Raw genomic sequence first — 14,470 nt, forward strand, 5'->3', positions numbered from 1 at the left:
AATACGATTTTCTTTAACTTCTTAAACTGTGCAAAACAGCATATGTGTCTATTTATCTTAAAAATACTAAATAAAAAAACAAGTTACACAAAGGCTTGTTTATTGCCAAGGCCATATGGTTACATTTAAATGATTTATTTTAAATGCAATAACAATAACTTCAAACCTTAATTTTTTTCACCAGCCGTTTGCTGTTAAACGACAAAGAAAAAGAAACACGCAAAAGGGTATTTTGCAACAAGGTTGAACAGGCTTATGGAGCCGGACCCAAACGCAACACTAAGTCCTGTCTCTGTTGTTTATCCGACTTGGCAGTGTCTAAGTGCAGCAAGTCGTGTCTTAAGCTGCAGACTGTTGGACGTCCCGGTGTTGGAATCCTTTCCAGTGAAATACTGTGATATCCTAACTGTAATATTAAGTTACAAGGATGCTTATCTTTAAGCTATATCAGTTACTTAGCTATGAAGAATAATAGTTAATTTCCTTATACTGTTTCTGAAGTTAGCTGCTAATAACGGATGTTCCAGAAGGAGGCGCTATTACATTGAGTTCTGAATCAGAGTGTGTTCAGCTGACTGGATGTTGACGCAAGTTAAAAGAAGACAGAAGAAGTTGTTGTTAGCGTGAGACAGGTGAAAGTAACTTGTAAAGATGTAATGCTGCCCGTTGCATTAAATACAGATGCACTTTACAGCGTTTAGCTGTCAGCATTTAAACCATGTTAAAGACAGCTAACGTTACAAGCTAACGGTAGGCTAACTTTACCTGCTGTGTTATGTTCGATTGCATCACGTTCTGGGCGGTTTAAAAATGTCATTGTGATTCATTGTTTTTCTCAAACAGTTGCAATCTTTACACATTTAAATTGACTTTTAACCGATTCACGATGCATCGTTACATCCCTATAACCAATAAAACAACAAGACGGAGGCACGAAGTCCGAACCCAAAGCCGTTTAAGATGACAAACTTTAATAAAAGTCTTAATGTAAAAAACAGTCTTTAAAGTTATGTTCACCTGCCAATATTATAATTCTTAGGTGAACATTTTGCGTGTTGTTTATTCGTAACACTCCCATTGTGTAAAGGCCTTTATTTTTTTTATTTACTTTGTTTAACGTTGCAGTAATTATTAATTTTATATGAATAATGAATCATATAAAAAAGCTTCTCAGCTGTACAGAGCACTTTAGCCAGATTTTGCTCACAGAACAGAGATTGAGGGAGAGTAAATATTAAATAATACATTCATCAGGTCACCAGAAACACAACTCCAAATTCATGCTAGCTCCATGTCTGCAGGTGTGTAAATACGCAAGAGCAATAGCTAACATGTAAGCCATATCAACTTTGTAAGGCCTTAATATGTTAAATGAGTGTTGTTCCGCCTGTTATGAAGTACTGCCACCAAATGGCCAATGGCCATCGATGTTACTGTGAATGAATTTGGTTCATGGTGAGGTAAGGGTTTGGTCACTTACTTTGCTATGAAAACAACAACCTGGTTGTACTAGCAGTTCATTCCTTTAAACATTTAAAATGGAAAACATTGCCATTAAAGATTAAGCTGGAATGTCATGACTGAAGAACAGTGCTCTAATGTCTGGTAGTATACCCTGTTTGGATTGGAAGATGGATTTTTTGTAATTTGGAACTTTAATTTTTGGTTCTCTTTAATACAAGATGTGGTGTGCATTACGGGAAATAGCGAAGTTAGGAACTCTATACTTTGAGAAACCCGGGGCTGGCTGCACTGGCAGAGTTTGGATATGACTTAGATCTGAATACAAGTCACACTTTAGACCAGATATCTTCAACAGGGGGTCCTCAGAGTTTGTGCCAAATTATGTTAAAAATATTTTTTTGAAAGTTTCTTCTTTCTTAGCGGTGCCTCTGAAAAATAGCCTCGGGAAGGAACTTATTTTGGTGGAACGTGTATGTTCAAAAGTAGTTTTAGTCGTGCAACAGAAAACTCAGATTGGACAGATAGTCTAGCTAGCTGTCTGGATTTACCTGCAGAGACCGGAGGAGCAGTTAGCCATAGTCCTCACAAATCCACCAGAGGTTAGAACGCCAACACAACGAAAGAGGAAGGGGGCGGACATCCGGCTGAAATGAGGGACATCCGGCGGAATTTCCGCCGCCGCCGGAGCAATCCCGGAAATTAAACGTCGTTGACATAGACTAAGACTGACCTATAGATCATATAAATGATGATGATGATGCATGTTTGTGCAACCAGCCCGGGTTGTGATAACTGACCAGATTTATTTCACATTTTTTTCATCCTGTGATAACTGACATTAAGACATTATTTTAGTTTAATTAAATCATCAAGCAAAAACAAGTGTATTTTTTTCTACCAGGACTACTCTGTGCTCATTCACAGGATATCAAAGGCTCAAACAAGCTACCTTGAGGATGAGTTCAACAGGACTATGAACATCAATGGGTGCATGTAAACGTGGCCAATGTTACTCTTCCAAATGGCTCTGGCTCAGCATGGCCTGGCCCCTACATGCCAGCCGGGGCCGTCTGAGCCTGGGTGCCTACTCCCCGCGTCCATCTCTCTCCCTCTGATTGTCTGTGCATTTATTTTGAGTCTTTACAGTTTTGCGAGGTGTGTGTGTGAGGTCCGGGGGTCATTCAAACACTGTAGCAAGTCTATTGCTTTGATAAAAGGCATCACTCACAATAAAGACAAGAAAAGAAAAACAGAAGCTGCTTTTAGGAGTAGTGTGAAGCTTGAGAAAGCGAGATATACAGAGCAAATGTGTTGTCACATTGCAAACGGCAATACCATAGAGAAGCTTTTTCACAACAACAAAAAAGAACATACCGGCAAAAGAAAAGAAAGGAAAGAGCGTTACGTTTTCACAATCTTACCAGCTTGTTTAGCGTACCCTGCTGATGATAAATCATACTGTTTTTTTTGGATCGGCCAATGTTCACTTGGCCTCCAAATCCCACTGTTGGGTCACAGTGGTGGGGTCTGACCCATATGCTATCGATGCACATGCATTAATGCAGGCCGTTCTCATGAACCATTTGTACGTATCAGTACGAAAAGTTATGTACTGTAATTCGTATATATTTCACTTGTTTACTGCTGTATGCACCACATTGAGGGCTTATGTATTAGAGCGTGAAGTGGAGGCAGGGAGGAGGTCGATGTGGATGGTTGGGTCATAAAATGCAGCGCTTTAAAGCAGGGGGGCAGAGTTTGTGTCCCAACACAAGACTTATATATATATTGCAAATATTCATGTTCATGCCCCAGGATTACTACCTAGGGATGTCCCGATCAGCCTTTTTTGGCCCCGATTTTTTTAATATTTAAAGTGCTCATATTATGCTTTTTGGCTTTTTCCCTTTCCTTTATTGTGTTGTATATCTTTTTTGTACAGGTTATAGGTTTACAAAGTGAAAAATCCCAAAGTCCACCCCAAAGGGACTTACCATCTCCAACAGAAAACACTGTTCACAAACTGCTCCAAACAGCTCTATTGTAGTCCAGCCTTTACTTCAGAGACAAACGTGGTCACTTTGTAACACACGTTATAATGCTCGCCTAGCTGCTAGCATTGCACGCCCTCATACTCTGCTTCTGACTGGCTAGCAGTACTTACTGCGCATGTGCGACTCCCAACAAAGATGGAACAGAAGTGAGATGTCTCACTATGTAGCTAAAACAGAGAGCTCAACACACAGGGTGAAAAGAGGAGCTGCAGCAATGTGCAGTACAACAAATATATGATGTTTTCTGAAAATTAAACCACATAAACCTATTCTGGTACAACCTCTAAATACAATTATGAACCTGAAAATGAGCATAATATGAGCACTTCAATATCCGATACCGATTGCCTAGATAACAGAGCTGCACACCATTTGCAAAAAAGTAAAGAAAGTAACTAAAACATGTCTTCAGCTTAACACATTTCATTTAGTACAGCTAGCATTTCTGTAAAACTCACATCCAAAAACAACAGAGTGGTGTAGAATTTACTGACGTGAATGATCGGACCGGGACATCCTTACTGTTAACCATGATCTGTTTACTAATCTTAATAGTCGTATCGCCTAAGTTAACTGTCGTTGTTGCATGACAGTAACTTTTTGTCGGCCAAACTCAACTGCATCGTAACGTCATGGTGCTCTGTACCCGGCTCACAGTCCCCTTTTCTCGGCTTAATGTAACTGTAAAGGCCGCTAAACTTAACTGTCATGTGACCGGTCGTCACATGACAAGCCGGCGGTCGCTTATTTCGTAGGATATCAAAGGAATTGGTGTGCATAACTTTTCGTATGATATCATATGAACCCATTCATGAGAATGCGTTGATTAATGTGCACGTGTACAGTATGTGTCCAAGGTATACTGTATACCTTATACTAAAGTATATATATACTGTATCTGCACATGATTGTGTGTTAGTGCCATCATAAGAGGTTGGTGGGCTGTTATACAAACAGATAATGTTCATCCCTGCGTGTCAATAACAATGCAGTTCAATCAGCCATTTCTCCAACCCACTGTAGCACCTTGACGTCACTGTTTGAACGTAATACTCCCAGTTTTCAGGGAGTTGTGAAAAAGAACGGTTAAAATCATTGCATGTGAGGCAACATGGCCGAGATGAAGCACATTAAAACTTATACTGGTTGTATCGTGGAAGCTGCTAACGTGAACTAAAACACGAGTCGGAGGGACAACGGTGTGTGTGAGCGGCATGCATAACCAGTCAAGCCCAGCAGGGATTACAATTAGGAGGGCATCTTTGCTTGATTTTGGCACAGCATGTGGCATCGTTACACAAAAAACAAGTACTATATGATTGTCTTTTCCTGACATCAGTGTCATTATGTGCTTTAGTTAGTCCTGACCTGTCCCTGGCAACGATGAACAGGCTCATTTCAAATGCTACTGCTGCGTTCCTGTCAATGTCGGAATAAGTCTGAATCACCAGTGGGTAGGTTGGAGTTTACAACCTTTTTGTGTTTTCCAGGGTCGTTCGTAAAACAATAAATAAATAAAAGCAAAAAAACATGGACACAAGCAAGATTTTCTATGCCCAGACAGTTTTTCTTTTTGAGAGTTAGGGCCATGGATCAATACTTCCGCCGTTCTATAATGAATGCATTTGTTAAGGACTGCAACTATTATTTTTATTATCCATTAATCCACTGATGATTTTTTCATTTTCAATAACCGGTTGATCATTTGTTTTGTAAAATGTCAGAAAATAGGGTAGGAACTCTGTAAACCAAAGAAGTTTGGTTGAAAAGTAGTACATATCAGATACAGTATGCACGTCAAGATTTTCTATGGAAATTAAGTTGCGATTAAAATGACCAGATTTTCGAATGGAGTTTGGTTTGACATTTTCTACACACGAGAACATACAATGTGTCAAAGTCAAAGCCATGTGGTTTACATCAATACAGTAAATCTCTCTTGCATATTCCTGAAATAAATAAATGAACATTCTTTACATTCCTTTGGCAGATGCTTTTGTCCAAAGCGACTTACAACTCATTCATTTCCAAAATAAATCAAAGAAATTCTAAATATCATGCCCTACGCTTTTATGAATACAATGTTCTTTCTTTTTCTTTTGTATTGGCCCTAATATGCTGCCATAGAGCAACAGCTAAAGTTGTCCATGATATTTAGCAATGTTTGCTAGCCTTCACAATACAAAAATCCCATGTTTAGCTATACAGCAAAGGCTGGTATTGGGCAGAATTATGCTCATACTTTACTAAGAAAACTCAACTTGTGTGATTCAAGGACTACAAACAGTATTTTTGGGTAGTGTTAACAATGTATGCTGCACGATCTTGCCCAGGTTTCTTACTCAAGAGTTCTGCCTTAAGTTGCAGTTCTGTTGCCAAATTCAGATTTTTCCGACATCTCTGGAACGCCGCATTATACGACTAAACGCTGTTATGTGTGGCTGCCCAGAGACTTACAAAGGCCTGTGAGCCACTGTCCATTATAGTGAGTGTTGCTGTTAATGGTCCAGGTAACAGTATGATGGCGAGGCACTGAACAATTGAGACACTCACCGGATGGATTACTGACTATCTGACAGTTACTATACCAACAAATGAGTCCCACAAAGTCGCGCAGTTGGGAGAGAGGCTAAAGCATCGCTTACAATGTCTTATTTTGTGTATCAGTAGAGCAGCCGTTTTGAGTTTTCCAACGTAGAAGGAAGAAAATACAACATTTGCATGTTTCCAATCATTAAACAAGTGTTGATAAAATCACCATTATGCCAACTGTACAATCATCAAAAAAAAAAAACCCCTATAGTAAATTCCGAGGTGAGAGGTTATATCCACGACAGTAAACGACAACAAACCAAGAAAAGAACAAAATGCTATTCACATGTACCCGCACTGTTAAGGGATGGTTCCATCCAAAAGTTAAGGAAGAGGATTAGGGCCACATGTGAAAAATATATTTGAGTTCAGAGTTTAAAGTCAGAATTCTGAGGAATTTAAGGAAAAAAGAAAAAAAAAAGAAAATCAGAATTCTGACTTTAAACTCAGACTTTTGTATTTAAACTCAGAACTCCAATTTTTCACGTTGCCCTAATCCTCTTCCGTAAAAACTAGACCAGAGAGCTACTCCTAAACTATGGAATGAAGTGACACTCAGTAGTGCTAATAGAAAGTTCATTGTGACGGGCCTTTTGCTGGTTCCACCCCCTGAGACCACCAGGGAGGCGCTGACATATGCACACACATACACATACACACACACACACACACACACACACACACACACACACACACACACACACACACACACACACACACACACACACACACACACACACACACACACACAAAAATCCATTGGTCAGTCCTCGAAGACCTCCAGGAAGAGAGGAGGGAATAGCTCAGTGGGACACTCCACTTTCATGTGAAGGAATCGGCTGGCGTGGCAGGCACCGATCATCCGCAGGTCCGTCACCTTCATTAGCAGCTTGGGCCAGAAATGCGCCACTTTGTGTTTGCGGTAGTTGATGTAATGTTCAAAGGCCAGCAGGAACTCCTCCTGGCAGCGCTCAATTCGCTCAACGCTACTCAGGCCCGGCCGATCTGTTGACAAAAAAGACAACGGGGAAGTTATCAGTTAGTGTGCTGCAGGAATTTAACCCTCTGAGGACAAAAGACACACTGGGGAATCCAAGTGATGTTTGACAACACTCATATTCAAAAACCTATATTACAAAATTGCATTTTAGACATTTATTTACTATTTTATTCACATATTACTCTACTTTTGTGAACCCAAGACTTTCGTAAATTCATTTCAAGCACCAAAACAATTGTGTGTAGGTTTGTTTTCACAAGAGATTTGAGAAATTTCAAAAGCGAACATCAACTTTTCAGCTTTAGGGTCAAATGATGACTTTACACATTGCTCTGGAACTAATTTGGGCCTCACCTTACAGAAAGCTGAGTTTGTTCTGAACATTTTGATATGAAACACATGGGGATCAGGTTATATACAAATACCCTTAAAAGGTGAAGTAGAGAGTAGAGCATGTGAGAATAATGTCTACTGAGTAAATGGAAAACTAGGGTTTAATACAATTTGGTTTTTACTTTTCATAGACCTGTTGTAACCAAAGTAATTTCTGAGATCTTCGCACACAATGGGTAAAAGTTGAATCAGAAGGTAAGTCTGTAAACTATGATAAATGTCTACAACATACAATTTGGGTAACACCGAAGCCCTGAGAGGCAAGTGAGTCATTTTCTTTTTGTGTGATCCATTTTCTCAGTCTGATATTAATTGTTTACTCTTCTGTGTTTAAGAAGTTGGTCAAAAAAATGTTTTCATCAGGTTCAATTTGCTAAGTTCTTTCATTTTTTTTTCAATCTGTGAAACAGCTGAGGAAAATAAGTTTTGCCATGATCATTGTGTATGTTGTTGTAATACTCATTTTGGTCACAAGAGGCTGAAGTGCACCATTACCGTACTCCATGTTCTAAAGGAAAGACGTGACAGTAATGTTACATAACTTCCTAACACACAATGTACACTATGTTCCTTGTCCGAAAAGCCCTTAGCAATTATTGTGGTTAGTACACAAATATACCTGATAGAAAGTATGACAGCTATAAGAAATAGGCCCAAATTGTAATAAACCAAAATTACCATGAAAAGCTCAGATAATTGTATGTATTTTTGATTTTGTACGTTTACATTAGTGTATGCACTTCGGTTATGGTTTTTATATAAGCGTTACAGTTTTCTACCACACCCTCACATTCAATTCAATTTTATTTATAGTATCAAATCATAACAAGAGTTATCTCAAGACACTTTACAGATAGAGTAGGTCTAGATAATTATACAGAACCAACAATTCCAGTAAGTCTCCATTTCTTCAATGCAATTTGTTTTTATGTTCTGTGAAACAAATAAACTTAAAAGAAACTAAGTACCAGGATTCCTCACTCAATTTCATTCATTAGAATGAAATCAATGATTGCAATCACTGGATTCTCTCACAGCAGCAAAGTACATCCACAAATATGCTTTTGTGTCAACTTCTACTCTGGTAAACTTTGATGCACAAAGTTGCACTGAAAACATAAACCAAACTGCCTTTAGAATTGTTCACCATCATCAATCAGCCAGCATTTATTTATTCAGTTCCTCTTCAGCAGAACTGAAATTGCAATTAAAAAATAATTTGTGAAATTTACAGATACAGGATCAACTTTGTGTTTTTAATTAGCCACTATGTATGCATGATTCTACTCTATTTGCTATTATTCTGACATTAAATGGAATTTCACAGGCTTTTCTGTTATTAAAAGCAAATTGTTGCAATTGTTTAACTTTTTTACACAAACGGCTAACTTTAAAAATGGAAATTATAGCTCAAAGTATATCATCTTCCGATCCAAACAATCTTGGTTTTATCCTTTCAGCCTTGGACATGGTATTGATTAAACAGTAGTTGCTACTGTTAGTGTGTCAGAGAGGAGACAGATGGGCAGGTTAACCCCATGTCATGTCTACAGCAGAACAGTATTGATCTTCAATGAGATGCAGAGTGTCACACAGAGAAATGGCACTGGAGCCGAAACCAAGCTCGCTGCATGGACAAAGCTCCTCAGAATGATTACGGCGATTAATTGATTGAACTGAAGTTTGGTATGGATTTCATGTCAAAAAAATACGCTTCTCACAATCAGCGCAGAAGGGAACAAAGCATTACTTAGGAAATAACAGCAAGACAAGGGACCTTTCTTTTTCTTTTTGTGTGTACGGTTTTGTATTGTATTGTAAGGTTCTAGGGCAGGTTCTAAGCCAAGGACCCCTTAACTGAGAGAGATGGATCAGGCACCTCCTTTTATATTTATTGTATAAAATTAAGTTGCACAATAAACTGGGCCTACATTATCATATAGGGCATCCTAAAGACTTGGACGTAGAATACTAAGATATTTATATAATTGTTGGCATAATTTTATAAATCATGTTTTAATGTTAAACATACATGTGGCACAGTGAATCCTTAGGATTAATGTATCTGTGGGTGGCTACCTTATAGTGACTATACCTTACCTACAGGCCAGTAGGCCTATCATCAATGGTTTTCAGAGGTGGAAAGTAACGAAATACATTTACTCACGTTATTGTATTGAGTAATTTTGTTGTGTATTTTGTATTTTTCAAGTATTTTTTAAAATCAGTAATTTAAAATGTACTTGATTACGTTTTGAGTGAAGTATTGTATTTCGCTACATTACAAATCCCATCCGTTACTGAGTAAAAAAACAAACTTTGACTAACGAAAACCGAAAGGAAGAAAAACAATCGCGCCTGGAACCACTACAGTGACGAATGATCAGCATCTAGGCTGCCTACCAGGCACCAGGTCTTTCTGTAGGAGAACCACTATAGACACCCAGACCCGCTGTTGAAGATCTCTGCTCCATGGTTTTAAAGATTATTTTTTGAGGCTTTTCCCTTTATTTGAAAGTGGATAGATATGAAAGGGGGAGAGAGATGGAGGATGACACGCAGCAAAGGGCAGCAGGTCGCGGATTCGCACCCTGCACCGCTGCAGGACTCAGCCAACATGGGGCGAACGCTCTTACTGGGTGAGCTAGAGGACGCTCCAGGAAAACGTCTTAAGCTCTGACCACCCAGTCTTGGAGGAATTCATTCCTTGTCCCTCTGTGCGGAGATCTAGGCTCCTTAGAGCGAAAAAATTAAAAAACGAAATATATATAAAATTAAAAATAAAATATATATAAAAGAGCTATTAACTTAGGCCTTCTAAATAAAACTTTAAGAAATCACTCCTCATTCTCAAGGATTTGAATTTCATTACTTAGGAATGAAAAAATGTTCACTCCTAACTAATGAAATCGCTCTCAATCAATTTGTTGGTTGTGATGTTTTATGCTGTGTTTATTGGGTTTATAATTTTTTTTTTTTAAACTTTACTGCTGTACTGATGGCATTGCTTTGGAAAATGGTCAACAGTAATGAAAAGAACACATTAATACTTTAAACTCTGCAATAGAAATCCCCGAGTGCCTACACTGGAATTTTTGCTTATGATGTAATTTCTTGGAGTATCTTTAAAAATGCTTCATATCTCTAAAACATATCAACAAAAATTTGATATGTTTTCATCACATTTTACTAAATAAAAACACAAAACATATTGATCTAAAAGATGTAGAAATGTAGAAACATGAACTAAATGTTTCCTAACACCGAAAATTTTAAATTTTTAGTTTTATGAGATGCTCATTTTTATGAGCAGAGTGTAAAGATGTCATCACGGGTGTACAACATATTGACATGAGATACTGAAGCCTTAGCTTTACGGGGAAATACTCTGTCACCACTGCTAAGTTATCAGCCCGTTTTGGACCAGGCATCACATAACGTTATGACATTATCACCATCGAACAACTAGGGCTGAAACGATTCCTCGAATAACTCGAATAATTCGATTACAAAAAATCCTCGATGCAAAATGACTGCCTCGAAGCTTCGTTAAATCAATGTTACCGACGTTGTATCGCTGACGGACGGTGTTTCTGCACGGGGCATTATTACTGTCGCACAGACGCGGCTCAGTCTGCTGCATGGGCGACACATGCCAGAGTGTAAATAGCGAGGGGCTAAGAGAAGAGACAGGCTGGAGAAAACGACAGAAAGTGTCCAAAGTTTGGAATCAGTTCAAACGTAATTAAAACAAAAACTCTGTACAGTATGTCTACTGCAAAATCAAACTAGCTTACCACGATAATAGCACGACGTCTAACTTAATCATCCATTCCACGAAGAGGACCGACTAAAGTAAATCACAGAGTCGTATGGACGATGAAACTACACCAAACACAACAACTACAAAAATCAAAGACAAGAAAATACGTAGTGGTGACCTCGATCTGATGAGCCGACGCGTTGACTATCCCTTCGGAAAAACAGCTGATTGTTGCGCATATCTCTCTCTCTCTCTCTCTCTCTTTTTTCCTATCGAGAAACAGTTGATCAACGATCTAATAGCATAAGTGTAACAGAGCTGTGTGACATTATAATCAAATATATAAATGAAAATAGGTTGAGTATAACTAATATTTACATATAGGCCTACTGTATATACAGATCAGTCTCAGGTTGAAACTTGTAGTTCTGAAAGTTAAGTTGCACAACTTAATGTAATGTTTGTGTATTTTAATGTATACCTTAGTTTGAGGCTGATATCATTTGGAGAAAAAAAAATCTTTAAAAACAATGTAATATGGCACTTAAATGCACTTAATATGTTTAGTTTTTTGAGAGATGATATCGTAAGCAATGTAGGCAATAAAAATGTTGCTTTTTCCGAAAATATTGCTTTTTTCCCTAGTTTGGATTGTTTAAAAACGCAAAAAAAATGTATCCAATTAATCGATTAATCGATCGATAAAGTGCTAGATTAATCGATTACAAAAAGAATCGATAGCTGCAGCCCTACGAACAACGTAATGATGAGAAGGACAAAAGCCTTAGCTTTCTGCTGCAAAAAGAATGAGCGGTCTAGCTGTTATGGTTTTTATTGTAGATAGTTTTTTCCATTCTCTAAGCCTAGTGGTGGAATGTAATTAAGTACATTTACTCAAGTACTTTACTTAAGTACAAATTTGAGGTATTGTACTTTACTTGAGTCTTTTCTTTTCATGCCACTTTCTACTTGTACTCTGCTACATTTCAGAGAGAAATATTGTACTTTTTACTCCACTATATTCATCTCTTACAGCTTTAGTTACTAGTTGCTTTACACATTAAGAATTTTGCACACACAACACATGTAGTTTATAAAATCTGATGTTTGATTCTAAAGTAAACTAGCCAACAATTTCTAAACACTTTCTAAAATGGGAGGAGAGTTCTGCATTGAGTACTTTTACTTTTATTACTTCAAGTACATTTTCCTGATGATACTTACAAACTTTTACTTAAGTAACATTTTCAAGACAGGACTTTTACTTGTAACCAAGTATTTTTACAGTCTGGTATTAGTACTTTTACTCAGGTAAAGGATCTGAATACTTCTTCCACCACTGTCTGAGGGTTAATAGCCTAAAAGAAGACAGATATGATCAGCTGATGTAGGCGTGCATGGTGAGTCTGGACATCCGGTGCTTACCGGATGAAAGCAGGATGACGGCCTGTAGGAGAGCCACCTCAGAGTCATCCAGATTAAAGGAAGACAGCGACACGCCCAGGTCAAAGATGGCGTCCGAGACCACGCCCAGGCCTCCGTTCTTCAACTGCTCCCGTGTGACCGCCATCTCGCCGTTGAGCGTGAGCGTCTCACTCTCTGGGTCGTAGCGGACCGCGGCTCGCAGCGACATGATCTCCATGCAGCAGCCTTTCAACAGGATGATCTGGTCTTCACAAGGCAGCTGATCGGAGGGAGAAAGAGATGAGTGTTGTTAGTAGGGGTGCAACGGATCACAAAACTCACAGTTGGAATCAGATCGCGGTTTTGAGTCACGGATCGGATCAATTTTCGGATCACCACAAAAAAAGTGGGGGACGAGATAGATTATATATATATATTTTAAATGCTTCCCAATTATTACTTAAAGAACTGTCATTAAATACAGCACGTTCAAGTCTGGGAGTGGAGTTCGCTTTCCTGGGGAAAACATAAGATATTCACCCCGGAGGGTTCCTTGGGAGTGTTTTAATCTGAACCATGATCTTTTTCCTCAATTTAACTAGTCGTTTTGGTGCCTAAACTTAACGGTCGTCACTTTTTGTCGGCTAAACTTAACCGTAATTCCAGTTCTTCCGCTCCTCCAGTAGCCATGACCGTCTCCATCAGCTGATTTTAACATGCCCCGTTCCCGTGAACAGAAAATTGCCTTGCCTGTATCTTTTTACGGCAGCCTTCCATAGAGATGTATCAGCCTACTTTAAGTTACAGCTACAGTAAAAATGTATTTCACACTATTATTATGGTTAAACTTTGCAATTAATCAGCAGTTCACATGAATTCCTATCAACTATGGTCCGTTACACTGCTAGTTGTTAGTAGAACATACAATATACACATACAAATCTATACACATACATCACTGTAATAGTGGAAAAATAGAGGGGGCAGCTTTAAAGGACAGTAAAAATGACAAATGAGGAAATTAAATTAACAGATGGTAGGATAAAAAGACGATAACAAAGATGAGATCAGCAGGTCTATAAAAAAATGTGTTTTGAGAAGTGGTTAAAAATAAGCCAGACCAGATTTGCTAGTAATGGTCATATTGTTGTACCTACCCTAAGGACTTGCTCATCAGCCTGTTCTGCCAATTTTCCCAGCCCTTGTCACATGACCAATTAATGTTTCCATGATGACTATCCAAAATTCTTATACCATGCACTGGAATTTTTTTTTTTTTCAAGTGGCAGACTGACTATAGAAAATGTGTAATGTATTCGGATATAAAATTAGTTTAAATGAATAATGAATGTGATTTTTTATTTAGCAGAATTGCATTATGGTTCAATCCTATCCAAATAATTCCAATGTTTCTAAGCAGATTTTCTATGCTGTATTCTGATAAAATGTGCCACCCCACTTAAAAAATCCTGGAATCATCTCTGACTATAACATGACTGCAGCATTAGAAACTCAAACAGGTCTAAACTGCTCCACTTCTGCAGAGGAAGCCGTATCTCTGTCTACATACAACTTTGTCAAATAAGCAACTACATTTACCTCACAAAACATAGGCAGTTTTTTGGCAAAGTCCACCACTCGGGTTATGGCAGGGGTGATAATTTTTGTAAACTGACTGAAGGCTTCTATATCCACTTTGTTTCCTTCGGGTGTATTGACCATGGATGCTTGACCATTCTCCTCAGGCTGAAACGACAAAGAGAGGAGGTCAGCATCAGAACCGTCTCTATGTTTGTGAGT

The 14,470-nt window shown here is 38.4% G+C and overlaps 1 protein-coding gene across 8 annotated transcripts in view; it reads right to left on the bottom strand.

Moving 5' to 3' along the window:
• Positions 1–3,925: 3,925 nt before the first annotated feature.
• thrb (thyroid hormone receptor beta) overlaps positions 3,926–14,470 on the bottom strand; it is a 168,663-nt gene continuing 158,118 nt past the window's right edge. For all 8 annotated transcript variants that reach the window (XM_039821152.1, XM_039821149.1, XM_039821148.1 and 5 more), the window contains 3 exons: positions 14,270–14,416; positions 12,692–12,950; positions 3,926–7,115 (listed from right to left, as the gene is read on the bottom strand). In XM_039821152.1, the coding sequence (XP_039677086.1) occupies positions 6,874–7,115; positions 12,692–12,950; positions 14,270–14,416 (648 nt within the window). In that variant the 3' untranslated portion in view covers positions 3,926–6,873. The remainder of the gene's footprint in view (positions 7,116–12,691; positions 12,951–14,269; positions 14,417–14,470) is intronic.

The sequence above is a fragment of the Perca fluviatilis genome, chromosome 13 (assembly GCF_010015445.1).
Source record: "Perca fluviatilis chromosome 13, GENO_Pfluv_1.0, whole genome shotgun sequence".
NCBI lineage: Eukaryota > Metazoa > Chordata > Actinopteri > Perciformes > Percidae > Perca > Perca fluviatilis.